At 47.3% G+C, this 25312-nt stretch overlaps 1 protein-coding gene across 1 annotated transcript; it reads left to right on the top strand.

Moving 5' to 3' along the window:
- Window positions 1-599: 599 nt before the first annotated feature.
- On the top strand, window positions 600-19455 carry FKBP6 (FKBP prolyl isomerase family member 6 (inactive)). The gene is made up of 8 exons (XM_065732167.1): window positions 600-759; window positions 1630-1719; window positions 2223-2425; window positions 3565-3684; window positions 4294-4488; window positions 4768-4877; window positions 7765-7851; window positions 19114-19455. Exons 1-7 carry the CDS (start codon window positions 600-602, stop codon window positions 7847-7849), a joined length of 963 nt encoding a protein of 320 aa, XP_065588239.1. The 3' UTR covers window positions 7850-7851; window positions 19114-19455.
- Window positions 19456-25312: the final 5857 nt, after the last annotated feature.

Genomic DNA, 25312 nt, shown 5'->3' with positions numbered 1-25312 from the left:
ATCTCCGGGGGAGACTCCCCCTCTAAGCAACTGCTCTGGGGCTAAGGCATGCTCATAAGAAAGAAGCTTTTCCTCATATTTGCACAGAACTTCCTGTGTCGCAGTTTTTCCCTCTTACCCCTTGTTCTGTTGCTGCACACTACTGAAAAAGAGCCTGGCCCCATCCACTTGACTCGCACACTTTAGACATTGACAAACAGCGATGAGATCCCCACCTCAGCCTTCTCCAGGTGAACAGCTCTAGGGCTCTCAGCCCTACCTCATATGGGAGATGCTCCAGGCCCCAGCCATCCCTGCGGCCCTAAAAACCCCAAAGCATTAGTGCTCCGATCTGGGCCACGGCAGCACTCGCGGGGCCGCGAGGGAGGCCCGGGGGGGAACTACATCTCCCAGAGTGCAGCGCGAGCCGTGCGTCGCTCCCGCCGCCCATTGGGCAGCAGCCGCGCGGGGACGCGCCTTCCCTCCTCCGACGGCGCGAAGCTTTTCAGCGCCGAGCGGGAAAGCGGGAGCTCTTCGGAGCGTGATTGGCCGAGCGCGCAGGGCGCGCGGTGATCGGCGCGGGGCCGGGCCGGGCACGAGGAACGGCGGGCGGCGGGGAGATGGAGGCGGGCGGCAGGGCCGGGCCGGGGTTCTCCATTCGCTTACGCGGCGCTCTGAGAGCGGACGGCCTGGAGGACATCACCGGCGACGGTGGAGTTCGCAAGGAGGTGCTGCGTCCCAGCAGCGGGGAACCGGTGCCTCCGGATGCCACGGTAGCGGGTACGGCCCCGGCCCCGCGCGCTGGGCGGGGCGGCGCGGCACGGTGCCCGCAGGGCTGCGGGCCCGGCCGCGTGCTGCCCGGCGGTTTGCTCGGTGCTCGTTCCCTCTGGCTCCGGGGTAGCGGGGAAGGAGCTGCCGGACCCTCCGGGGGCTGCGGTGCTCACAGGGCCTCGCTTCTGTTGTCTCCCGCCCAGCAGGCGCTCTGTGTTGGCGGGGCCGCGTGGCCAGGCCCGAGGCCTGCGGAGGCGGAGCCTGTTCCGAAGGGCCCTGGGCCTCTGGTGTTGGGCTGCCGGGTGTGGGGACTCCTGGGTCCCAGGTCCCAGCCATGTTCACGCTACAAAGAAATTTAAGCTAGAAGTGGTTCCTGAGGAAGGGCTTGATCAGTGGCAAGGGAAGCTTGTTGCGGTGTTTCTGCTAATTCACAGCTGGAGTTGGCCCTGCTGCTCTCAGGCAATAGCAGAGCTTGAGGGCTACTTGTTTTTTTTTTTTTCTTTTTCCCTAGGGCTCAAGCATGCCTGAGAACAAATTTGTGAAGTCCTTCTGCAGATAACTGGGGTGTTTTAATTTCTATGGCTCAAGTTCCCATTAAGTTCTGCCTGCAGCTCACTTGTTCTTGACACAAAACTGCATCTCCTGTTTATATAAGAATCAAGGCTTCAAAGCAGCTTTTTTATATGCTGACAATGTAGTCAGGTTTTTGGTAGGGAGTGCTCTGTGCTCTCTCTGCTCTTCCAGAGCAGCAGGAAGAAATAAATCAATAAATAAAGGTTTTTTGCAAAACTCACTCTGAACGTGCTACTGACTGCATTGTTACCAGGCATGATGTTGAATTCTTGCTTTTCTCCCTGCTCCACGTTCTGGGCTGCACAGTGAAGTACTCTGGGTATCTGGAGGATATGGAGGAGCCCTTCTGCACATACCAGACAAAGGGGTTCCCAAGGCTGATGAAGCTTGGAGTAGGTAGGTTTGTCCTGGGTCTCACAGGTTATAAGGAGTGCCTGTTAAAGCGTGTAAATTTAAACCCTGTTTGGTATCTTGAGGGTTTTTTTAAATCTTTAAAGCTTCTGTATGGAAGCAGAAAGTCTCCATGTAGATGGAGGTCTGTGCAGAACTGAGCACACCCTGCTGACAGTGGCAGTGAGCAGCAAGGCCTGTGCTGTTAGTGGCAGTGTGGGTGCTTTCTGCTGCTGTCCTGAAGCAGCTTCTCACCTTGGTGTTTTTAAATCACCCAAGGGGAGATGAGGATGTTTACTGTGCACTTGGTGCCACAGCAGATTGCCTCATTAATCCAAAGATGAGTTGTGCAGAAGTGTGTGCCATGAGTTTTAACAGTGGGGAATTGACCATTGCATTGGTCTACTACCAGGGATTTTCTCTTAAAGCCTTGAGGAAAATTCTAATTTGGAGCTTGAGGATGGATGGGGTTTGGGATTCTCATGACCTTCTGCTTCTTGTTGTGACAGACATTACGCTGTTGGGTCTAGAGATTGGCCTGCTCACGATGAAGAAGGGAGAGGTGGCGAGATTTATCTTCACTCCAAATTATGCCTATGGCAAGCAGGGCTGCCTTCCTCTGATCCCCAAAAATGCCACAGTCTTATTCATAGTGGAGCTGATAGACTTCATAGACTCTGCTGAATCTGATGTGTTCTTTGCGTTGGCTCCTGTAAGTTGCTTTTATAAGGCTTGGGGTGTAAATCTGGAAGATAAACTTTGCTCTTTCCCCTTTCAGTTGCTGAGATGATGTGTTACATATGTTTGTTTAATGCAGGAGCAGTTTTCCTGATCCTAGGCTGCTGGCTCTGTGCACTTTAAAGCTTATCTTGCACACCTTGCCCTATTTGCAACCCCATGTAGGGGGAGAAGCTGAGTGCTGTCTTTGCTTGATTTCCCCTTAGTGGAGTCAGTGAAGCAAGTTGCATTTATTTTTACCTTTACCAGAAACCTTATGGTTTCACTAGAGGGCACCAACTTCCTGGAAGTTCTCTGAAGTGGTAGAACACTAACTAGCTGTCTGTTTAAAAACAAAATCCTTGTGAAGTCTGCAGCATTGAAGTGTCCCCTGCCCCCCACCCTTTGTCTTTGCTTCTTGGATGCTTTCCCAAGTGCTCCTTTACTGTTCATTCTCCTTCCTGGTGAGTTATCGTGTTATTGTTAATTCTCCTTTTTCATGTAAGAGGGTTGTGGTTGTGGGTCAGTGATTGGGGCACACACAGCAATGCCCATGGAGGGAGGCCCTCCTCATTCCCTCACTGCTCTTGCAGAGGCCACTTTTTCTACACACGGCCCTGAGATCAAACCATCTGTTCTATGGGGGAGAGCTTACTCCCCTACTTGCCAGGTCACCCCTCTTCGGAAGCTGCTTCAAACCCCAAAACCCAGGGGACAACTTGCCCCTTTTTTTTTTTTGTTGGATTCTTTTTCTTTTGTTTCTTTTTTTCTTTTTTTGCCCTTTTGCTGGATTGATGTCCTGAGCGGTGTCAGGCTGGTCATAGAGCCACCCAGGGTGATGCTAAGCTGTTACACCAATGCAGCTTTCCCTTTTGTGCCAGGAATGGTGTTTTTGTATTAAATGTCTGCTCTGTGCTAAGCAGTCGAAAGAGTTGGGCAGGAAGAAATTCCTTCTTTTTTTTTCTTGCAGGGTCCCTTTGCTTCCTGACCTGTTTTGTAGCACTTCTCACCAGCACAGCAACAGTGTATTGTGGGGTGGTGGCCTGGCTGGATGCTGAAGTGGGCTTGGCAATGACCTGTTATCTCTCTTGATTTCTTTTGCTTGAGTTGAAATTCTGATATTTCTTTATACAGGAGCAGCGTGCTACATTTCCACTACAAAAGGTGTTGAAAGTGGCAAAAGTAGAGAGAGAGTTTGGCAATTACCTTTTCCGTCAGCAGAGCTTTGAGGGTGCCAAAGACAGATACAAAAAGGTATGACACCAGAAAAAAATGTTTTTTCCACCTGTGGGTTGTAAAAGTGGTGATTTAGTGCTAGCTCACTGTAACAAGTACTCTTCAGAGATTATGCAACTTTATTATATACTCAGGTATAGCTCATTATTTGAGAACTGGTCTGAGACACTTGCTGTTGTGTGAGCAGCAAAGTAAATGAAAGAGGAGGGTTGACAGAAATCTGCAGACCCTTCTTTCTGGACTCACATTTGGGAACCGCAGAATTCTTGAGGTTGGAAGAAGCCTCTGGAGTTTGCCTAACCCCGTGCTTGAGGTCAGCTAGAGCAGAAGGTTGCTCGCAACCATGTCCATCTAGGCTTTGGACATCTCCAGGGATGGAGACTTCACAGCCTATCTAGTTTGTATCTCTTTTTATTTTGCTGCTTTCTAGTTCCTTGGTTGGTTTCTGCAGTCTCATGACTGAGCTGGCTAGTTATGCTATAGCTGTGCAGTATATTTAGGAGTCTGATTACGTAGGTCAGTTAAAAATAATAAAGACAAACATGGATGTAGCTGGCTAATTGGGATGGATTTCTCACTTTCCATAGCAGATGTGTTATATGCTAGTCCTTTTCCCTGTCTCTTCAGGCATACTCCATCCTTAGTTGCAGCTCTTCCAGTGAGGCAGAGCAGCATCAGATTGATGCTTCCAAGTTACTGGTGCTCCTGAATCTCTCAGTTGTCTACCTGAAGCTGGAACGTCCTGCCCAAGCTCTGATATATGGGAAAAAAGCTTTGGAGATTGATGAAGGAAGTGTCAAGGCACTGTTCAGGTGTGGCCAGGTGGGCAAAGAAATTCCTTTGGTTGCCACATCCAGCAGTGACCCAGTCTGAGTGGCTGTGAGTCTAGAGTTAACTGAGGAGTGCCACTAAATTCTGGGCCAGATCTCCTAAGCTCTTGCAGCAGTTGAGGTGATTTGTCAGCATCTGAAAATCTGCCTCAGTAAATCTGTCACGCCAATGTTCTTGAGAGATTCCTGTCTCAAAAATGTTTGTAGTTGCACACATCTCAGTCCTGAAGAGCAGCAGCCATATTTAATGCATGTCTTCCTTTGATGGCAGGCTTGTCTCAGAATGCTAGAATTTGAAAAGGCTCGGGACTTCCTGGTCAGAGCTCAGCATAGAGAGCCATTTAATCAAGAAATTAATGATGAACTGAAGAAGCTGGCATGGTGAGAACTCTTTTTCATTGCTGTGGAAGAGGGAAGCTCTTAGGCAAGCTGAAAACATACGCTGAAAACTACTAAATTACTCTAATGTTTAAAAAGTTAATAATAATCAAACACCAAACACTAACACTTACCTGTTGAGTAAATGACTTGGGAGAATGCAGACCATCTTTTATTGTGTGAAAGGTTTTGCATACAGAATGGTTGCAGGTGATATGTGAGAAGCTGAGAGTATTCATTTTTTCCATAGGGTTTCTCAGGGGGGGAGTGTGTGATCCGAGCTATGTGGGTCAGGCTGATGACAGAGAGGTTTAAGGCTGCTGTGATGCCTCAAACCCAATGAGATGCAGTAGACTAGCACTCGAGAAGATAATGTTTTAGATTAATTCATGGTTTTCATTTCCTTTAAGATGTGTCAGTTGATTACAGCACCTTTTTGTGCTGTGCTTCATTGTACAATGCTACAGATACTGATGTTTGTCTGTGGGAAGATCTTAAAAGTGAATGTCATGCTGCCTTGGTGGTAACACATGAGCAATCTGAAAGGCAGACTTTCCCTTTGCCCACAGGCTGAGTATATTATGCCCTAACCCCATGAAAACATGACTAATGCTAGCCTCCATCCTCACTCTGTTCTGCTTGAAACTGGCAAAAGCAGTAGTTAGTTCCCAAAAGTGTGTGCAGTACTTCTACCACTGTTCACTGACACAATGTGAGGAAGTCTCCAGCTTCAGAGATCTCTAAGCAGCCCCTAAATAAGAGCCCTCTTCTTTTGAGTGCTCCTAGGCATTTGGAATAAGTCTTGTAGGGAGTAGTAACATCTCTATTAAGAATAGTGGGTATGGATCAAGCCAGTCTTCTGGGCTGAGGATCTTCACCTGGTAACATTTTGGCAGAGGGCTGGGCTTGTACGCGTCCTATATATCTAAGTACACTTTAATAGCCTGTGATTAAACCAAGTCTTTAAATTAATTCTCTTACATCAGGAATATGGTGACCCTGAATTTAAAATTAGCTGCTGGTCTGGAAACGTGAAGTAAAACACTTCCATTGAATCCTCATCTGCCTCTGGGTACCTTGCTACCAAACTGCTGGGTGAACACATGTACTTACCAAAGAGTTCTGGATGGCTGGGTAGCTGTTCTTGGAGGCTTTGCATGTGGGTGGTGTCAGAGACCTGTGGTAAAGTGCTGGAAAGACCTGATCCAAAAGCCTCAAGCATTCAAAATATATTGGCTGATAGGAGAAAAATCTGGCTTATAATTAAGCTTATTCTACCTTCAGGGAAGCAGCAGGCAAACTTGTCAGCTCTGAGTCTAGAGCTGCAATGTGTACTATTAAAATGTGTTTCAGTGAGCTGAGGGTGGGCTGAACATCTGTTGTCTTGGAGTTTCTGCTTTGCTGCCAGTTAAAATTGGCGTATTTCTTGCTTTTACAATGACAAAAAGTGGAATTAATACAAAATAGATAGAGGCAGCAGTACAGAGTGCTGTTAGTTGTGACTTACCTCAGTCTGGATCTCTGTAATGTTACCAGACTGCCTTGCTTGTGAAAGCCTGTAATGTGATCTGACAGATGCTGCAGAAATGGAATATGAATCAAAATTCTGTTTTTAAAGCTTTTTACTTCCTTACAGAGCGCACTTAAACTTTGCAAAAAGGGATGTTGTTTGTTAATCAACTGCTCCCTTTTGCAGCATGAAAAAAAAAGTTTACCTTCACCAGAGAGAGATAGGCAGAGTCCTGGGTGAGGACCTCATGGAACATGTCTGATATCAGCTGCAGTTGTGCAAATTCTGGTGCTGCCTTTGGTAACTTTTTTTTGAGGGCATGAATTGTATCAAATACAGAATAAAATAAGGTTGTTGTTGCTGGCCCGAAATTGTGCCTCTAGGTGAGGAATTCTTAGATTTCCTGCTTTGGTAAATGCGTGAGCCTGTGTCATCCAGCCTAGGTGGGCATCTTATTGAAAGTAGTTTTGACAACATCTGCCTGCAAGACTTCACAGCAGAGAGGTACTGAGCTCAGGTTTCACTGTATGAAACCTCTGTAGCTACACAGGTACTGGTCATAATGAGCTGAGAGAGTGTTATCCAACACCACCCTTTTGCTTTTTCTGGTGTTGCAACAAAAAACTTTGCTTTTGACCTTATATGGTAGCAGATGCAGTAAAGCTGTCCTTACAGGCAGCCATTGATCTCTGGGACGGTGCCCAAGCCTGAGTCACTCTCTGGCTCAGAGATTCCTCATCAGTGAGGCTTCATTGCTGGTGAGGTAGAGTGTGGGGATGCTGTGTTTCTTTCTGGCACTGCTGGTGCTGCCAGAAGCAGTTATTCACATGGAGTGGTCTGCATAGCTTGTGCTATGAAATGGGATGCTGGCAGGATGCATTTGCCCTGCTGTCTACGTGTTCTGGACCTGTGTCCTGCTGTCCCTTCCCCATCCTCTGCCTGGATTCGTGGGGTCAGTGGTAGAGAACCATTAGCAGTAGCTTGCCAAACAGTGGAGCACCTGCACTGTGTCTAGGCCCTGTAATGGATTGTTCAAGGAATGGTGCAAATGATAGGCACCACAGTAGATGTTTGGATACAGCTGGGGTTCCTCTGCATCATGACATATTTGCAAAGGTGCTTGTAGAAAGTATCTGGCTACCAGAAGTCATGTGTTCTTACTACATGATAGGTACCAGCAGAGAAGAGGCCCAGGGTCTGGGGATAAGACAGAATTCATTTTATGGCAGAAAGAAGTGTTTGGGGGAGCTGCTCCCTCTCCCAGCAGCGCTAGGCTAGTTGTCTTAAAAGTCTAAGGTGTGTATTTTTTCTGATTGTGGTGCTGATGGTTTGGTTGGCAGTCTACAGTCCTCAACTCTGTGTTTGTGCTTTGCTTTCCAGCTGCTACAAAGACTACTTGAACAATGAGAAAGAAAGGTGCTTCCGAATGTTTGCTGCTTTCAACTCTTCTTCAAAGCAGAAATAAAGGTACTCGTGAGAAAGGCTGAGGTCTCCTAAAGCCGCTCTATGTGTTTTTTAGTGGGGAACCTGCTTTCCTCTGCATAGGAGGATTTTGTAGGCAAAATACAAATTAATGAGTATGTGCAGAGGGGAAGGGGCAGGATGGCAGTGTGAAACCTGACTGTACCTTGTGTCTGGGGAATCTTTCCTGCCAGGCAGGCTAGCATGGGACAGGAACCTGAAACTGGCAGCACTTGAATAAGTTTGGGTTTTTTTGTTTCCTGTGCTGCTCATCCCAGTTATTCCTTGTCAGAGCCAGAGGCAGAAATAGCTGTGTAGTCTTGTTTCTCTGCCAATTAAAAGAAACAAAAAAAAAGGTTCATGTCAAACTTAAAAATTGGATTTCCTCTTCCCTTCCAGCACTCTTGTCTGGAGCTGTTGGAATGCCTTACTTCAGAAAAATTTAAATATTTTATTTCTTTTTTTTTAATATTAAAAAACCTGTTTGTATAGAAAATTTCAAATAGATATTTTGGATGCTTTAAAGCCTTAAATCTTCTAGCAAAATTGACAGGTTTATAAATGCACAAAGGCTCTTTGATCATTCCTTTTTTGTCAAAACCTTTGGAGGGGGTGTAAGGAGGATGGGAAATCTGCACTGGTCTCTTGCCTCAGGGTAAGCCCTAGGGAAAGGGTTATGGAAAATGACAGCAGCCTTCTGTCAGAAAGCATCACCAGCTCAGGGCTGTCAGAGGTGGCTGCCACTCTATCTCAGACAATACAGGCAGTATCCCTCTTCTGAAAATGAGTATGAGCAGCTTTTCCATCACTGGTAGTGTGAGTGCAGGATGCAGCTGTGCTAATTTAGGGTCGGCTCTTTCTCTTGTCTTTGGCTGTGAGGAAGCTAACCCAGTATTTGAGGAAGAGGTCTGACAGAACCACTGCGTCCCCCTCCTGGCTGGATGTGCACCTTGCTGTATGTAGCCCTTACCCTCCTGCCCTCCAGTCATGGCTGCCTGTTGTGAGCTGCCTCAGAGCACAGATTGTTCTGCTTTGGGTTGGGGAGGAGTCTGTCATCTCTGTGGCTGCCCCAGGCTGTGCTTTGGGGTGGGGGGCTGTGCCTGATGCCTGCACTGTCTGGTGTGTGCAGGAAGTCCACAGTGTGGGCTTGGCAGGGAGGCTCTCAGTCTCACTTTACTGAATTTCAGACTTGCAGTGTGAAGGCCTGCAGGACTTGTGGAGATGGGGAAGGGCAAAAGAGAAGTTTGAAGATGAAGCAGACACGCCCATCAGACGGATTGTCACTGTGGCTCCTACTGATGCAACCACCAGTGCATCTTCACACAGTGGCAGCTGTTGGTCAGATTGCTGGCCTTTGAAATTAAGTTTAGTTGCGGTATTTTTTTTGTTGTCTTCCAGACAAATTTACATCACTGAGACCCACATAACAATCGGCTGTTAATTCCTTGTGAGAAAAATCTTTTGCTGGGAAGAAAAAAGTCATTACATATTCAGAGGGTAGCACAGCAGCTCTGAGTGAAGCTCCTGCTCCAAAGGCACAGCTAACTATCCAGAATTGAGGCAGAACATTCTTTAGTGTTTTCTGACAAGTTTGCACTAGTTCAATTTAGGGCACAAGCTGTTCTCAGTTAGTCTTGGCAGCCTTTGATCTGTTCTGTCCTAAGCATTTAGTGAGCGGATGGGCTTGTGTCTGATTACCCGGTGGAATCACACCGATGTGGAAAACTTTCCTGTGCAGCACTTGGCAGGTGTCGTTGGGTCGGTGTGACCCCATGGCTGCCTTACCCACATGACTCAGAGCTGGAGCTGGGGCATTTGCTCCCTCTGACTCGCTGCTGTATTCTTCTGGTTCAGCGCTCCTACCCAAGGGCTTTGCTGTTTCTCTTGGTGAGATTTGCTGTGGCTGCTTTGGTACAGGGACAAAAGGTTCATTCGTCCGTGCTGGCTAATCCAGGGCTGCCGCTGTGCTTTCCACAATAACCTTCAGAACCAGACACACCTGAATACAGTCACTCTGCCTGGTATTTCTGTCTCTCTCTCACTGTAGTCTATTCCTGTAATTGCATCTTGCTCAGAGCATGCTTTCTTCCTTTTTAGTGGAGTTTCAAATCAGAATAAGCATTTGCTTTGGAGAAATGAGGCCACTTGTGATGCTTAGGGGAATTCAGAAATACTCACGGGTAGAAACAGAAGCATAAATGCTTTCTTAAATCTTTCCCTGAGTAATCTTTCCCCTGCAGACACAGTGGCTTGTCATCTTATGCTTGCCCTTCTTCAGCTCTGAGCTATTTGCCTGCTTCTGCATATCTTGTTATGGTGCAGCATGTATCAAGCCAGGTTACCTTTGGAGCACCCTAGGCAGGATGGACTGAGATCACTGCCTCAGTATTCTTTGTTCTGCTGAAAAGTGCAGGTTTTTTGTAACGGGCTTTTAAACCACACAAAATAATGGAACTGTCTTTGTATTGCAGTGGTCCCTCAAGATGAAGAGAATGTAATTGTGAGGTGTGTGTACAGACTTCCTAGAGATGCCTGCATCCTCACAGCAGGTCTGTGGGAGTTTAATCCCAGAGAGATTTATCAACACTTTTTTTTTTCCGCCCCCCCTTTTCTTTTAATTAAATGTGGTCCAAGGCTGAAAGTTTGCTTCTAATGTGTATCTGAATTCCACTAGACAGGAGAAGTGGTCTCAGTAGCTGAGAGCATACAGGGAAACGTTCCAGTGAAAACAAACAATGCTGAAATTATGGCAGGAAATTATGAGGTCAAACTTGAGATTGCTATGAACAGCAGGGTCTAGCAATTCTGAAGCCATTAATTGGTGAGAATTGGCTGCAGATCTGGGGCTGTGTCACCAGGTATAAGTGACTATAATTGCACTTAAAATCAGCAGCAGTTGCTAGTTAAACTTACCTAATAAGCTAAAAGAGACTGGCAAATACCAGCTTGCTCCTTCCCCTCCCGCTGTCCCTTATCACTGAGCTGAAGATCTGCCTCCTGCTGACACTGTCCCTGCCCACTGTGTGAGGCAGAACAACAGAGAACCTCCAATTTCACTTATCCTCTAGACTACACGCATTGTACTACTGGGATGTCCTGTGCTGCAAAGGAGATTAAGTGCTGCTTCATGCTGAGCATTGCTGGGGCTAGTGAGGAGGCTTAGAGGATGACTTCAGTGGGCATTCTCCCTGCTAAGCAGAAGGAAGAAAGCTTTAATAAGGTGGTTGAGTGTTCTGGGGTGTTTTGGTGGGGGCTTTGTCTGGAGGTTTTTACCCCTCTCTAGATCTCCCTCCCTGTAGCTTTTTTTTTTTTTTTTTTTTAATTTCAGAGCAGTTCTGCAGTTCATGTCTGCAGAAATATCTGTAATACCTCTCTGGGAGATGGGAATGCTCTGGTCTCTTCCAGAGACTAGCAGTGGAAAAATGATTCATTCGCCTCCATACACAACAGCTCTGGTGTAGAGGGAACAGGGGACTGGGAGCAGAAGGAAAGAGCTGTGTCCTCCTGTGCTTTTTGAACCCTGATAAGACAGGAAGGGATTGGTTACAGAGGTTCTTGGTGAGGGCACTTGGTGTGTTGGGGCAGCTTTGCCCCTGCTGTCAGGGAGACTTGGGCAGTGTCTTGTGGTGCCCTACTGTGCCCATCCTCCAGGGCAGTGTTGTGGAATTCAGCCTCAGCAGAAGAGGGCCTCAGGACCCAGCCCAGCACCATCTGCTCTGAAACTGTGAGCATCTAAAGCCTGGTGTTTGTCTTTGTGTGCTGGGCCACTGAGTGAGGTAGGAAGGGACTTGTGGCTGTGCTCCTCGAGCTCCTGTCTTGTCTTCTCTGCATACTTACTCTAGAAAGGACAGGCTGAGCCCTGCTGGGTATTCCTATTGTGGGCTTTTCTTTCTCAGCTTTAGCCAGCAGCAAGAAGATAAAACCTGCTAAATGGTCGTCTGCTGTTACAAATCAGTAGGTAGTGAAAAAGATGCTGGGTTCTTTTCATCATATTTATCACAGAGTTAAAAGTTTGAAGAGAGTGGACAACTTGTAGGACGTGTCTTTATGCAGGAATTCTTAGTTTTGCATCATCTTCAGTTACTGCCTTTCAATTCCAGCAGCAAGGAGATGGAAGAGCTTAAAATAACTGCATCTATGAAACTTTTAAAGTCTCTTTTCTCTTCCTCTTGTGTTTCAGTGGTATGAAGCATGACTAAAAATGTTCTGTTACTGTGGCAAGTATAAAGGCAAAAAGGATAAATCTACCTAAAGCAGTTAGTGACCAAAGAGACAGATTTTAGATGGCAGCATTGCTGCAGGTGTCAGTGACTCATGGGCCTGGGGTCAGATTACTGCTTAATTGTGCTGTTGTTGAGGCACAGAAGCCCCTGTTGCCACTTTCTCCTTGTAGCAGCTCTCCCTGGGCTCTTGTCATCCCATACAGGCACAGCTGCTGTGCCTAGCTACCAGTCCAGCTGGTCTGGAGTGCTCCAGACATGTCTTTTATCCTATCAGTTTCATAGAATCTTCCATCTGGGGATATAAGTGTGTCATGTGCAGCCTTACACAGCAAAACAAAGGGTCCTTTTCCATATTATCTTATGTGCTGTTCTTCTAGTCTCGTTTCTTGGAGGAGTGTTTGAGCATGGAGACCTGAGGTATCATGTGTCATCTTGAGCTTGGAGGATGTTCTTCATTCTTGTTTTAAGGTGTGAGGTTAAGAGAATGAATAATACCAAATGGTATTATAGCCAAGATATTCTACAGATGGTATAATTAGACCGTCAGATTAATGTGATGGAAAAAGAGACCATTAAAATAAAGGGAAAAAATGCTCACCTGTGCCCTGGGCTCACAAATAGGAAACTCCAAAGGAGTAATTTCCAATGAGAGATCCTTCCCAGTGGTGGTCAGCCCTTAAATGGGGTCTGGGAGAGGTGGAGACAGACTCCACCCCTTCTGCTTACACAGGTGCATTGTCTTCACCTGTGCTGGCTGACTCAGTGCTTGCCTCAGGTGATCAATCAGTGGTTCAGGCTGTGATTCAGCAGTTCCCATACACTTGTGCAGTGCAGTGATAAGTTATCCAGAGCAGAAACAAAGTGGCCTAAATTGCTGATGTCCTTATTTTTGGAGCCTTCCAAGTGTTGCAGGCTTATTCTACAAACACCACTTTATTTAAACGCAGTTAGAAACTTCTAATGCTCTGATGGCCACAGTGTTTAGGGCCCACTAAAGTGTTTTTTGGGGAAAAATTCAGCTTGTGAGCTGCCAAGCATTGTTCAAGTGCAGCTTTTCATTGGGGTGATACAGAGCAGCTTGCTGCTGGACCTGGGGCTCATGGCTGCTCAAACACACCAGGACACTTGTTGCTGTGTCTGGCATTGTGGCAATAGCACTTTGCAACAAGACAACTTTTGTAATTGGCAGCACCAAGAGACAGGAGATACTGCCAAGGGCTTCAGATTTGGGGGATTTTGCTTTCAGGAGGGCTGTTTGCTTAAGACACAAGGAGTGTCTTGGCTCTCCAGTGAGTCGGTTTGCAGATGCGGAGTAATTTGCAGTGAGGAGAGACATGTGCCTGTCCCAGTACTCACACTGCTTTATCAGGTAACTGTTGATTTGACAGAATGCTGAGCATTATTGACATGGAAGTTATCAGAGCTCTTGAAGGAGTGGAAGCTACTGTAAGGAACAGTTTCAGCCCAGACTTCCTAAATGAAGTCCTTCCTAAGTCAGAAGTAGGTGTTGAAGAGTTCATCCCTTCCTTTCACCTTCTTGTAATTGCCCATCTTATGAGACCTCTTGATTTCCGAGGAAGTGTTGTTGCTCTGTCTAGGCACTGTGTGAAGGGATTTTCTTTTTTTGGAAAAGCTTGGGAATGTGCTCCTCTTTCTGCATTTCTTTTCTTTGCTTTAGGGTTCCTTGGTACACAGTAGATCTGAGCAGACTTGACAGGCTCTCTCTCTGTCACATTAGATTCAGGACAATAGTGCTGGTCATCAGTATTAAAGCATTCTGGAGTCAAGGATTGCTAACAGTCTGCTTAATTCTTCCTTCCACTGAATTCTCTTTCTAGTCTACAGGATGTGCTTGAGACTTGTGGATCCTTTGCAGAGTTGAGGATTGTTAATGGATCAACAGACAAAAAACATATCCTAAGGGGAAAAAATACATAAGCAAAGGTGTTTAGTTGACACTGGAGGTTTGTACAGCTTTATGATATGAACAAGGAGTAGAGCATCTTCTCCTTGTACCTTCACCCTTGAGTTTTGACATTGCTTGCACCTGTAATGGATTATTCCTGGCAGCTGCTGGCGTCTTCTCATGCCTTCTTCAGAGCCTGGAGTTTTAGAGCTTCTGCATGCTCATGTACTACCTGAAGATAGACTTCTCTCGGCTGTGATAGTGAGTCCACTTGAAGTGCTAACAGCTGGACATCCCTCAACTACATCTTGGTGAGACAAATGGGTGTATGGCTGACTGCAAAATTGCTTTTATAGACAGTAGACAAGTGGTGTCCTAATTAGGTAATTTTCTGAAGGTGTGGTGAATGAACCAGCGATGGTGATACATAGCATTCCCTCCAATAATTGTCCTGACACACCATGATAGCCCGGTGTTGTAGATGGCTCTTTCTTCTCCATCCTGTCAGGGTGGATTGCCCAGCACATCCTGTTATCAGCAGGCTGATAGCAAGTTACTGTAGCTGGGCTTTGTTCTTGACTTCAGAAGAGCTGCAGCATGTCAATAACCTCTTGTGGGCTCCACGTGATTCTTTTTAGGAGCTTGTTCATCTCCCAGTGGCAGTGGTTTTCCTCCAGGCTGTCATTTCAGAGTGGCAGTTTCTTTTGGACTTGTCAGGTCTTGAATGAAGAGCGCTTCTTAGACAATTGCTGTTCAAGAAGGTTTTAGCTCCTTTGCTGATCCATGCTCCAAAAGTGTACTCGTGTTCTTTCAGAGTGCTGGAGTTAAGATGTACTGTCTTTCCAGTTAACAAGTCAAGCCTTCCTTTCCTTTCTTCCCTGTAGTGACCATAAAGTTTGAGCTAAGTGCTGAAAGTGAGATATTATGCCTTGTGTTAGGAACACTTGGAGTCTGCATTTTCCTGCAGGTAGCTGCTGCCTCTGAGGCCTATCAGCAAGCCCAACCTCCTCTCTGCCTTCCACAAAGCTAGTGTCTTGATTGCTTCTCTTGAGAAGCCTCTTGCCTCTGGGGGTTATCTCAGTGCAGTACAGTTCGGAGCTGTTGCTTCAAAGCATGGGTTTCATGGGGGCTGAACTGGTGGGAGCTTCTTCCCTGCTTCCCTGTGCTTTGGCAAAAATGTTGACTGCTGTGCTTACACAGTCCTTTCCTGCAGCTCTTTTGGAGACTCAGCTGGGAAGGAGATAGCTATGATGCTTTATGCAATAAAGCAGCTTTAAACAAATTGTAGAGCCTTAGTTAAACATTAACAGTTAATCATGGCTTTAATGCAGAGTAAAGGTGATTGTGATTATAAATGACCTGTGACCTGGCATGTTGTTTGTTGTAGATTGATGCTCAGCTGCCTTGTCTTTTTGAAGCATGAATTAAAATAGCTGATAGCAACAGACTTCTGTCTGAACTTCAAAGTGAGCATGTGTGTTGCTGCTGTGTGTGGTTGAGTTGCTGCCAACCTACTTTTAAGGAAAGGAAACAAATGTTGGAGTGGAGTGCTGCTTGGAGCGTGCTGTTCCTCTACCTGCAGGAGCTGCAGGCACTTTGAACACCACCCAACTCGCTGTGTCTTCAGGGCCAAGCACTTCCCCTCCGCTCCTCTTTTGACTGCGTTGCCATTAGGTGCAAATGAAAGAGGTGAGCTGATCAAACACACCTTGAAAAGGCTTTAGGGTTTCAGTTTGAATACATTTTTTTTTAATTAGCTCCATGTAAAGACTATTATTTCTTCAAATAGCAGCCATGAAACCAGGAGCCTCACTGTTTGATCCTTTGCTTTTTCTGGTGCACAGGAAGTCTCAGTAGCTGTAGGTGTTATACCCAGCTAGCTCTCCAACTACAGCTAACAGCCTGCGGAAACATCAAGTGATTATCTTCTAAGTATGCCTATCAGGGACACATAAAAGTGCTGTGTGGGTACAGTATTGGACTGACAAGTAGTAGAGAAGTTGCTTGTGTTTTAACAAGAGCAAAGATGTTTTTCTCTAATAAAGCAGAGGACACCACAGCAGAAGTGTAAGGAATTTTGCTTGCATGAGAAACCTGTCTTTCCTTGTCCTAGTTGCTACAACTCTGTGCTGTGAAATGGGGGAATGTTTTAAGCATTTCCATCTCTTTAATTTTCAAAGAAAAGATCAGCTGCAAAGTCCTCTAGAAGTTCTCTTTCTTCTGAAACTTCTCCCCATTCTCCTGGTTAGGATATTACTGGATAGTACTATCAACCCAAAGCTGAGTCTAACACAAGCTACTCACAGCAAACCTTTGATTCCTGGAAGGTTTGGTGATTAAAAATGGGGCTTGTAACATGGGATTTCATGAGTCTGGGTGAACCAGGGTGGTGACTTTATGCTTTCTTGGTACTGTGAATCCTATTTTGTGCTAGGCTAGAAATCTACTGCTGGTGTATTTCTGGCAGTCTTGAAAGTTGCTTTGCTGTTCTGTCCTTTCATTATCCCAAACTGTAGTTGGAGGCAGCCTTACAGGGGGGAGGATTGTCCTGATTGAAACTTTTCTGGGTGGGTCATGTGAGTCAGCATACTGGCTAAATAAAACCTGGATTCTTCAAGGTCATTTGGGGAAGATGAGTAACCCAGTCAACTTTGCAGTTAACTCTGCTGTGAACATGTATTGGACTGGAGACTAATTCCTTACAGTCTTTATTGTCCTATGGTACTGTGGTACAAGAGAAAAATAGTTGCTTTTCAAGGATATAAGGTGAGGTGTGCTTTGAGCATCATGTGGTGTTTTGTCTTAGCTTTTAGCAGGTAAATGTCTGCTTTCCTCTCTGTTACTGCTTTTCAGCCTTCTGGTTAGCATTCTGTAAGTTGATATCCTCTCAGGAGCAGGCTTCCTTATTTTGCTACTAGTAACTTGATTTAAATTTGCAGACATCACCACTGAATGAGCTCAAGTGGCTATAGCTCCTGAAAAAGTAGTAGAACTTGATGTGGGCTGCTGGTATTCTTAAACTGAAAGATGACGGATGTACATTTTCCTTTTTTACTCTCAGGGCTTCTCTAGGAGACAGATAATGGGTTACCTTATGGAGAAGGTTCTAACAATTTTATTTTCCTTCCCTTCCACTGTTCAACCTGTAAGTGCTGGAGGAATGAGGGTGACTTCTCAGCAGTGTTTCAGTACCATCTGTACTCAGACAAATCATGGAAACTTGTCAGTAATTCATTTTGTGTGATCTCAGTGTTGCCAGTTACAGCACCTTGGTGAGCAGCAGGATGCTGAAATACATAGCAGGTACATCTGAAAGCAGTGTGAAACATAGAATGGCTTTCTGTGAAGGGATGTTAAAGCCCATCCAGTTCCAAGCCCCTGCCATGGGCTGGGTACCCCCCCCAGTTCAGGCTGCCCAGGCCTATCTATAGCCTGGGGTACCCACAGCTCTGGGCTGCAGTGCCAGTGACTCACTGCCCCCTGGGTGAGGAGTTTCCTCCTGATATCTAATCTAAATTTTGCCTCCTCTCTTCTCATCTAACTATCTTCCCTGACTAAGAATGCCTACTCAGCTTTCCTGGTAGGTGCTGTTAGATACTGGAAGGCTGCAGTGAGGTGTCCCCAGAGCCCTCTCTTCCCTGGGCAGAACACCCCCAGCTCCCTCAGCCTGTCTCCACAGCAGAGGTGCTCCAGCCCTCTGAGCACCCTCATGCCCTCCTCTGGACCCGCTCCAGCAGCCCCACATCTTTCTTGTGCTGGGGGCCCCGGGCCTGGACGCAGTGCTCCAGGTGGGGCCTCACAAGGGCAGAGCAGAGGGGGAGATCCTGTCTGCTGCCAGCCCTCTGCTGATGCAGCCCAGGTGCTGGTGGCTTTCTGGGCTGCACACTGCTGCTCAGGTCAGCTTTTCCTCCACCAGAGCCCCAAGTCCTTCTCTGCAGAGCTGCTCAGTGAGTTCTTGCCCCAGTATGAACCTGGCATTGCCCAGAACCAAGGGCAGCACCATGCACTTGGCTTTGTTGAACCTCATGAGGTTCTTGTGGACCCACTTCTCAAGCTTGTCTGGGTTCCTCTGGATGTCATCCGTTCCTTCTGTTGTAAAGTGTTCTGAGTGTATCTTACCCTGGTTGCTTAATTGCTCTGAAGATGATAGGGATCTCCACGTTATGCATGCATGTGTCACAGCTATTCTCAAGAAGTTGTGCTGGAATAGGCCCTGGAGAGGCAGGTGAGTTTTTGGCAGCAAGGTCAGCCCTGTGGAATTGTAGCCATGATCTATGAGGCAGATTTGAGTTCTGAGCATTGAACCCAGGAGGTTCCTCTTTGAAATACAGAGGAAAAAAAACACAGCTTAGAGGTAGGTCTGGCTTATATCCAGAGAAAACACTCTATCCATAGATACTGCTTTCCTTCTAGTGACCTTAAAGAGCTGGAGGGATGAGGTGGGGAGCTGAAAGTGAGAGATGGACGGCTTCTCTGGGTGCAGACTCTGCCATCTCGATGTGCCCTGAGGCTTCAGGGCTGGTAAGGACCCAACTACAAACAGGAGTTGATGGGTGAGGGGAGCTAGCAAAGAGTGAAATGATGGGAGCACCATATTTCTTGCCATGGTGTTATGGTGTGGCTAGGCCTCCTGGTGGTAATGGCCCTTGCAAAGAATGATGTGAGCAAGGGAGGAAGGTGTAGGCAGAAGTAGTAGAAGTCTCAGAGGAGAAGGGTCGGTCTGGGAGAAAGAGGACTGACTTCTCAAAGCCAAAGAGTAAATGTCCAGGCACCAGGCTTCTCAGAACACGGCTAGAAAAATGCAGGATAGTGTGTAACATGCGTGATCCAGTATGGGAAGGGAAATGACCTGAAGGGCCCTTCTGGGGACTTTGCGGCGAGCTTGCTATTTTTGAATTCTCATCACTTAACACTCGCTCTCTTCCAGGTCTGAAGTGAGGAAATTGAATTAATTTTTTGGGAATGCCACTGTGCCTGATCCTCTTATGCTAATCTACAAAACTCTCCTATGACTCTTTCAGGGGCACTGCAGATATGTGCTAGTGACAGTTGACCTATTAATGTTTGGAGCTGCTAAAATGGAGTAAAATGTGCTCCATTTTCTGTGGGAATGATGACTGTGGTCTTTTCTTATCCTAGAACTTCCCCGTCTGACAGAAGAAATGGTCCTTGGGTGACAAGGAGACCTACCCCTGGACACATGGATATTTTGGTGTTGGATCTGTGCTTTGGGGGAGGTGTAATGTGGAAGTTCTCTTGTTTCCTGTATTTGGTTTGTTTAGCATGTTCTGGGGTTGTTTCTAGAAGAATGAATTCCTGTTGTCTTCCATGGACACTCCCTGAAGAATACTTCCTTGACATCCTACCTTTTGCAGATCATGGGCTGCTTTCAGGGAATCTGAAAATACAAGTAGGATGCCATGAAATTTTGGATTGCTTATACAGATTGTTCTTGAAAAGGTTGTTTAACGTTGGTTTTGTTCTGAGAAAATAAACTAGTCTGAGAACTAGTGCTGACTTGTGTCAGTTCATTGTGCAAGAGTTATTAATGTCTCTTTCAGTGTAAGGAACTGGAATTTGGAAATAGAGTCCAGTTTCTTAGTGTAGCTAACTGCTTGGGCAACAGCATGCTATGCTCTTTGTTTTGGCTGAACATTCCTGTGAGTGCTATACTAAATTTCAAATTACCTAAGTATACCAGCTTATTTTCCTTCAAATATTGCTGACTCTACTAGCTTTGATCATGTTGGTTTTCTTTTGGAGCAGAATGTGCTGTTCGTCCTGTATCGTCCTGAACATAGGCCTCTGTAGCATGGCTGAGTTGATCAATGCAAAATCTCTTGGTGAGACAGCAACAAGTGAGTGTAGAGGCTGCAAGAAGCCTTGTGGATTCTGCAGAGGAGGAGCCTGGTGACATGAAACACTGTTGTAATGATATTTGTCCCATCCGTGTTTGACTAGGATGAATAATGTCTTCTAAGCATAATTCAGTGCCTTGTTGACAGGTCACGGGAGAGGTGAATCCTCCCCTTCTACTCTGCCCTGGTGAGGCCTCACCTGGAGTACTGTGTCCAGTCCTGGGCTCCTCTGTACAAAAAGGACAGGGATCTCCTTGGAGAGTCCAGCAGAGGGCTACAAAGATGATAAAGGATGTGGAACACCTCCCTTATGAGGAGAGGCTGAGAGACCTGGGGCTGTTCAGCCTTGAGAAAAGAAGACTCAGAGGGGATCTGATCCACGTCTATCAATATCTGAGGAGTGGGAGGCAAAGGGACAAGGCTGAACTCTTCTCAGCAGCGTGTGGTGATAGGACGAGGGGAAACGGCCACAAACTGAAGCATAGGAAGTTCTGCACAAAGGTGCATGAGAACTTCTTCCCAGTGCAGTGATGGAGCACTGGAGCTGCACACAGAGGTGGTGGAGTCTCCTCTGTAGACATTCAGGACTTACCTGGACACCTACCTGTGCAACCTGGGCTGGGAGCTGCTTTGGCAGCGGGTTGGGCTCGATTGGAGGTCCCTTCCAACCTGAGAGTTCGGTGATTCTGACTTACAGGGCAGGGGGAGTTGCCTGTGGTCAACATGTGTTCCAAAGTGGCCTCTTGCCAGGAGAGAAGTGTCTGAAAATGTTCTTGTTTTCCCCATTTCTGCTGACATCTTTATGGCTTTTGTGCTCAATAGCACCATGCTCTGATGGTATCTTAAAATAAAATGCCCTCTTGGTAGGACATATTAGAGAGAGAGGGGAAAAAAAGAAAAAGCAAAACAGTTGGGAAATCTTGAGTTGGCAGCAGTTTGTAAGCATGCTTCTGGAGCTTTCTGCTTGTTGTGGTCCTCTGTGCTTCTGGAGAAAGGGCATCTTGGTCTCTGAGAAGGGGGGTGGTTAGATCCTGCTCTGCTGCTTAGTGGGAGGAGGAGGGGGGGGGGAAGCAGACCTAAGGGGAATGCAGAGTTTGGTTTTCTTCATCTTTCCCTTAAGAACAATCTGATTAATACTATGTTTTGTCAGACTTGCTTTTTCCAAAACCTCCAAGAATATAAATAAGAAGGGGAAAAATGCTAATTATCTTAATTATAGAGTGCAGGACTTCATCTTGCTTCAGGAGTCTTGATGTGCAGTGATAACATGCAGCTGAAAAGCAAGTGTTGTGTGGAAGGCTCTCACTGAGCTGCTGTCAGACTCCAGTCACTGACTGAGAGGTGCCAGGCCTGGGCTCTCGTTGTCTGCGTGTGGCCAGTTTCCTGGGTTTCCATTGCCGTGTGCCCAGGGCTTGCCAGCTGCTCTGCCTGCAGATGGCACAGGCAGCCCTGTGCTTTCCTCCTTGCGTCTTAGGTTCCTGGCACAGACTGATGCCTCTTTGCTGGGCTGACACTAGGTGGCAATGCCTCCCTCGTAATACTTCACCCACAGCAGAGCAGTCCGGGGGTTTGTTTCTGATGGGCTTTCTGTCATCTGCATAGCAGTCTTTTTCTGTACAGATCACTCCACCAACTCCCTTGCATTGGAAGCTGATGCCGTTCTCCAGTGTAAAGCAGAGGATTGTGTTCCCATGACAGATGAGATAAGATGGGAGACCTGAAGGCAGGTGTGTAGTGGAGTTCTCCAGCATGAGGTTGCTGTGCCTCCTGGAGTTCCCTCAGCCCTCTGCTCTGACGTGGGATGCTTTGGCACTTGTCTGCTAGCTTTTGGGTGCTGGGTTGAGCAAGCGTAGCATCCACGTGGAGTGGATGTGCAAATGGAAACTTGGCACAGCTGCATAAGTGGAAAACCTAGTGAAGGCACAACCTGCTGCTCCCCAAACTTGCACAGACAAAACCTATCATGAAAGGCAACATCCAAGGCATAAACATTTAAATATGTAAGTAGATGGCAGTGGGATTGCTCACTCTGTCCCAAAAGGGATTCCTGAAAGTTCTGCTCCTGTTGACTGCCAGCTGCAGTGCTGCCAGCAATGGGGACTGCACATCCCACGCCGCCTCCCAGGCCCACAGCCTGTGCTGGACCTGTAGTCTGTCTCTAGGCTTAAATTAGCTTTACTGATGTATTTAAGATTTTGTATTGTCAGCTAAAGTTTGTTAAACGGAATTTTGTGATTTTTGTTTATGAGGTGAATGTGAGAAATTACTTTGATTTTTTAAAATTATTATTATTTTGCTTTTATTCTTCTTTAAGAAAAAGAATAAAACTTTCCATCTCTGGGCAAGATCAGAAACATGTTACAATCTTTACTTGGCATTAGAGCAGAAATGCAAGTCTGTGAGGAAAACAGAAAAATCTCTGCAGAGAGACACAGTTTCTGATTGTTAATCGGAAAATGTGGGCCTTTGAGAAATCTGCTACTGAAATATTTCTTTTTGGCCCAAAAGCCACTTTTTTTTTCCCCCTCTTTAAATAGTTTGACAAACATATTCAGGGTGTTTGGTGGAGGAACTGTTCCAAAGGTAGGTTACCTCTTACACCTCAAAAGTGGTCTTGTATTTCCAGTTTGGGTTTATCTAATGTCAACTTGCAGCTTCTGAACTTTGCCGAGCAATTAAAATATTATCTGATATTGTGTGATGTTTTCCCAGTGTGGGTGTGCTCAGGTTTAATCTGAGCCCAAGATGCTGGGTGCCCTCATGCTCTCCCTGTCTTTGGCTCTTTGGGCTTCGAGGTGAGGATCTAACTGTTGTGAGCTGCAAATTACAACCTCTGCTCATGTGTGTGGGCTGCATGCAACTCTTCCCCCTTGTTTTCTCTGTGCAGTGCTGCTGCATGCCACGCATCTCCTGTGCTTTTGTGTGGACAACATGACCCTGCTGCTGTCTGCAGTGATGGCAGCTGGCACTCTAACTCTGGAGTGTGTTGGTGGTGGTGATGGCTCTACTGACTTACGTGCTGGCTGTGCAGCTTGGCCAGGGTTAGGTTGGTGCAGCCAGCAGCAGCAGGAGCTGACTGTCCCCTTGTACTGGCCCTGATGAGGCCGCATCTCAGTGCTGTGTTCGGTGCTGGGCCCCTCCCTCACTTCAAGGAAGACATGGAGGCTCTGGAGCGTGTCCAGAGAAGGGAATAGAGCTGTGAGGGCTCTGGAGCATGCATCTTATGGGGAGTGAGTGAGCTGGGATGGGTCAGTGTGGAGCAGAGGGGGCTCAGGGGAGACCTCACTGCACCCTACAGCTGCCTGAAAGGAGCTGGTGGTGAGGGAGGGTTGGCCTCTGCTCCCAGGTAAAAGTGGTAAGATCAGAGGTGATAGTGTATGGGAGATTAAGGTTGGATATTAGGAAAAACTTCTCCAGAGAGCGGTGCTGCAGTGGTATGGCTGCCCAGGGAGTGGTGGTGTCACTGTCCATGAAGATGTTTCAGAACTGTGGGGATATGGCAATGAGGGTCGTGGGCAGTACTGGTGGTAGGTGGGTGGTTGGACTACGTGATCTTAGAGGTATTTTCCAACCTTAATGCTTCTACAACACAGGATGACAGAACTGAAGAGGGGGCCGCACACTGAGGGCACATGGGAACCAATGGGCATTGGTGGTGATGGGGATGCCAAGCTCAGAGCTGTGCCCCTGGTGGCACATCTCCCCATCCTTGATGGGCGCTGGGGTGGGGGATGCAGGGAGGTCTGAGGTATGGCTTTCACTTCTCCCAGTGTTCCTGTCATGCCGTGGTGGCCAGCCCAAGGCTGATGACATCTGCTCAGCACTGTGCCCGACCCATTTCACTGCAGCAGCCCTAGAGCATCGCATGCTTCCAAAGAGCTGCAGACAATCCCATGTGCTGAGCACCCTGTAGCCCATCGCTGTAGCTTGTGCCCTGCCCAGCCACAAGCTCCACAGCGTGGGGCAGCCCCAGGCTGGGCTGCACAGAGCCTTAAACCCTTTTTGTTTTGACATCCGGGCCTGGAAGCCAGCAGAGCAGAAACTGCTCAGCAGCACTGGCTGCCTGGCCAGGGCCACAGGGGCACCCAGCTCCCTGCCCCTCGTTTGCGTTGGCAGGGGTTGGGGAATGAAGCTGGTTTAATTGGCAGTTGTGTTTGTGGCCAGGGTGTTATGAAAAGGTTTTCTGTCTCCCTCTGTAAGTCACCCTGAATATGTTTTCATTCTTAATATAATATTCACTTCATTATTAGCTGAAAGAGGCTCTTTTGAGAAATTTTTTTTTCCTCTTTTCCAAAAATATCTTAAACAGTCTCTTCGTGCAGCAGTGCTCTGAGGGCCGGGATTGTTTGCTGAAGGGGAAGTGAGAAACTTGCTGGTAAATGAGATTTATACAGAAATTCCTTTCTTCCACAGTGCCCTGGTGTGCTGCAGCCTGCAGGCGCTGTCAGACGGCATCTGGGGGATTTGTGAGGCACTCTCTGCAGGGAGACCCGCTGGGTGCAGCCCTACTGTACGCTCTCTTTGGTCCTCCAGCAAGTCTCTGCCCTGGCTGTGTGCTTCTTGACTCTGGGAAAAGCCCTCTGACCCGAGTGTGGCTTCTGTGGGCCGTGTATGGGCTGTGTGGGGCAGCAGCAGGCGGCCATACAGCTCCCGGTGTCCAGCTGAACTCAGTGCAGCTGGGCAAGGCTGGTGCTGATGTTGGGCTTGTGGGGTGCCTGGGGCTGTCCAGCACTGGTGGAGTCATAGAATCACCTCAAGGAGGTGGGATCACTGAATCCAACTCCTAGCTCCACACACAACCACCTGAAATTCAAACCATGTTTCTGAGAGCCTTGTCCAAATGCTTCTTAAAATGCAGTGGGCCCGGGGCCATGACCGCTGCTCTGGGGAGGCAGTGCAGTGTGCAGCCCCCCTCTAGTGAGGAACCTTTTCTCAGCACCCAACTCAAACCTGTCCTGAGGCAGCTCTGTGCTCTGGTTCCCCTTCTTTCCCATAGGGGAGGGCATACCCGGGTGGCATTGTGCTGCTATCCTGGAGCATTTGCCACAGTCAGTGACCAACAGCTCCAGTTTGGATCCAACTGGAGCTGAGGGCTGATTGTTGGAAAGATTTCCCCCAGTTAGGCTGAGCTAAAATGTGCACCAGGCCATAGAGCTCCCTGCTGCCTCCCCCTCCCCCCTAATCAAGCAGCGGGGCCTGATGTGCTCAAGTCGTTCTGTGTCCTGGCCTTGTGCAGGGTCCCCTGCTAAAGGACATATCTCGGTGGGGATGTTATTAACCTGCATGTTCTTACTTAACACATCAAAGTGTGGCCACTGTTTTCCTGGCCAGGCAAAGCTTCTCAGTGGCTTTTGTGAGAAGTGAGGCCAGGTCTCCGTCCACTTCTGTCTGAAAGGCAACTGCTGTCTTAGATAAATCCTGAAGCACTGGGCGGGCTTGGAGTAAGGATTTGCTGTGGGGGGGCAGGAGAGGTATCCTTG

Source organism: Cyrtonyx montezumae, unplaced genomic scaffold (assembly GCF_038088225.1).
Source record: "Cyrtonyx montezumae isolate F1298 unplaced genomic scaffold, pur_monq_1.0 scaffold_15, whole genome shotgun sequence".
Taxonomy (NCBI): domain Eukaryota; kingdom Metazoa; phylum Chordata; class Aves; order Galliformes; family Odontophoridae; genus Cyrtonyx; species Cyrtonyx montezumae.
The sequence above is the reverse complement of the archived record's forward strand: the minus strand, read 5'-3'. Positions and strand labels throughout refer to the sequence as shown.

What these genes read in the sequence shown, in the direction of transcription:
- FKBP6 (XM_065732167.1), top strand. Translation starts at nt 600, where the DNA reads ATGGAGGCGGGCGGCAGGGCCGGGCCGGGGTTCTCCATTCGCTTACGC. An exon ending in TCCGGATGCCACGGTAGCGG is followed by an intron (nt 760 to 1,629) that starts GTACGGCCCCGG and finishes TGGGCTGCACAG; the next exon opens with TGAAGTACTCTGGGTATCTG. An exon ending in TGTTCTTTGCGTTGGCTCCT is followed by an intron (nt 2,426 to 3,564) that starts GTAAGTTGCTTT and finishes TTCTTTATACAG; the next exon opens with GAGCAGCGTGCTACATTTCC.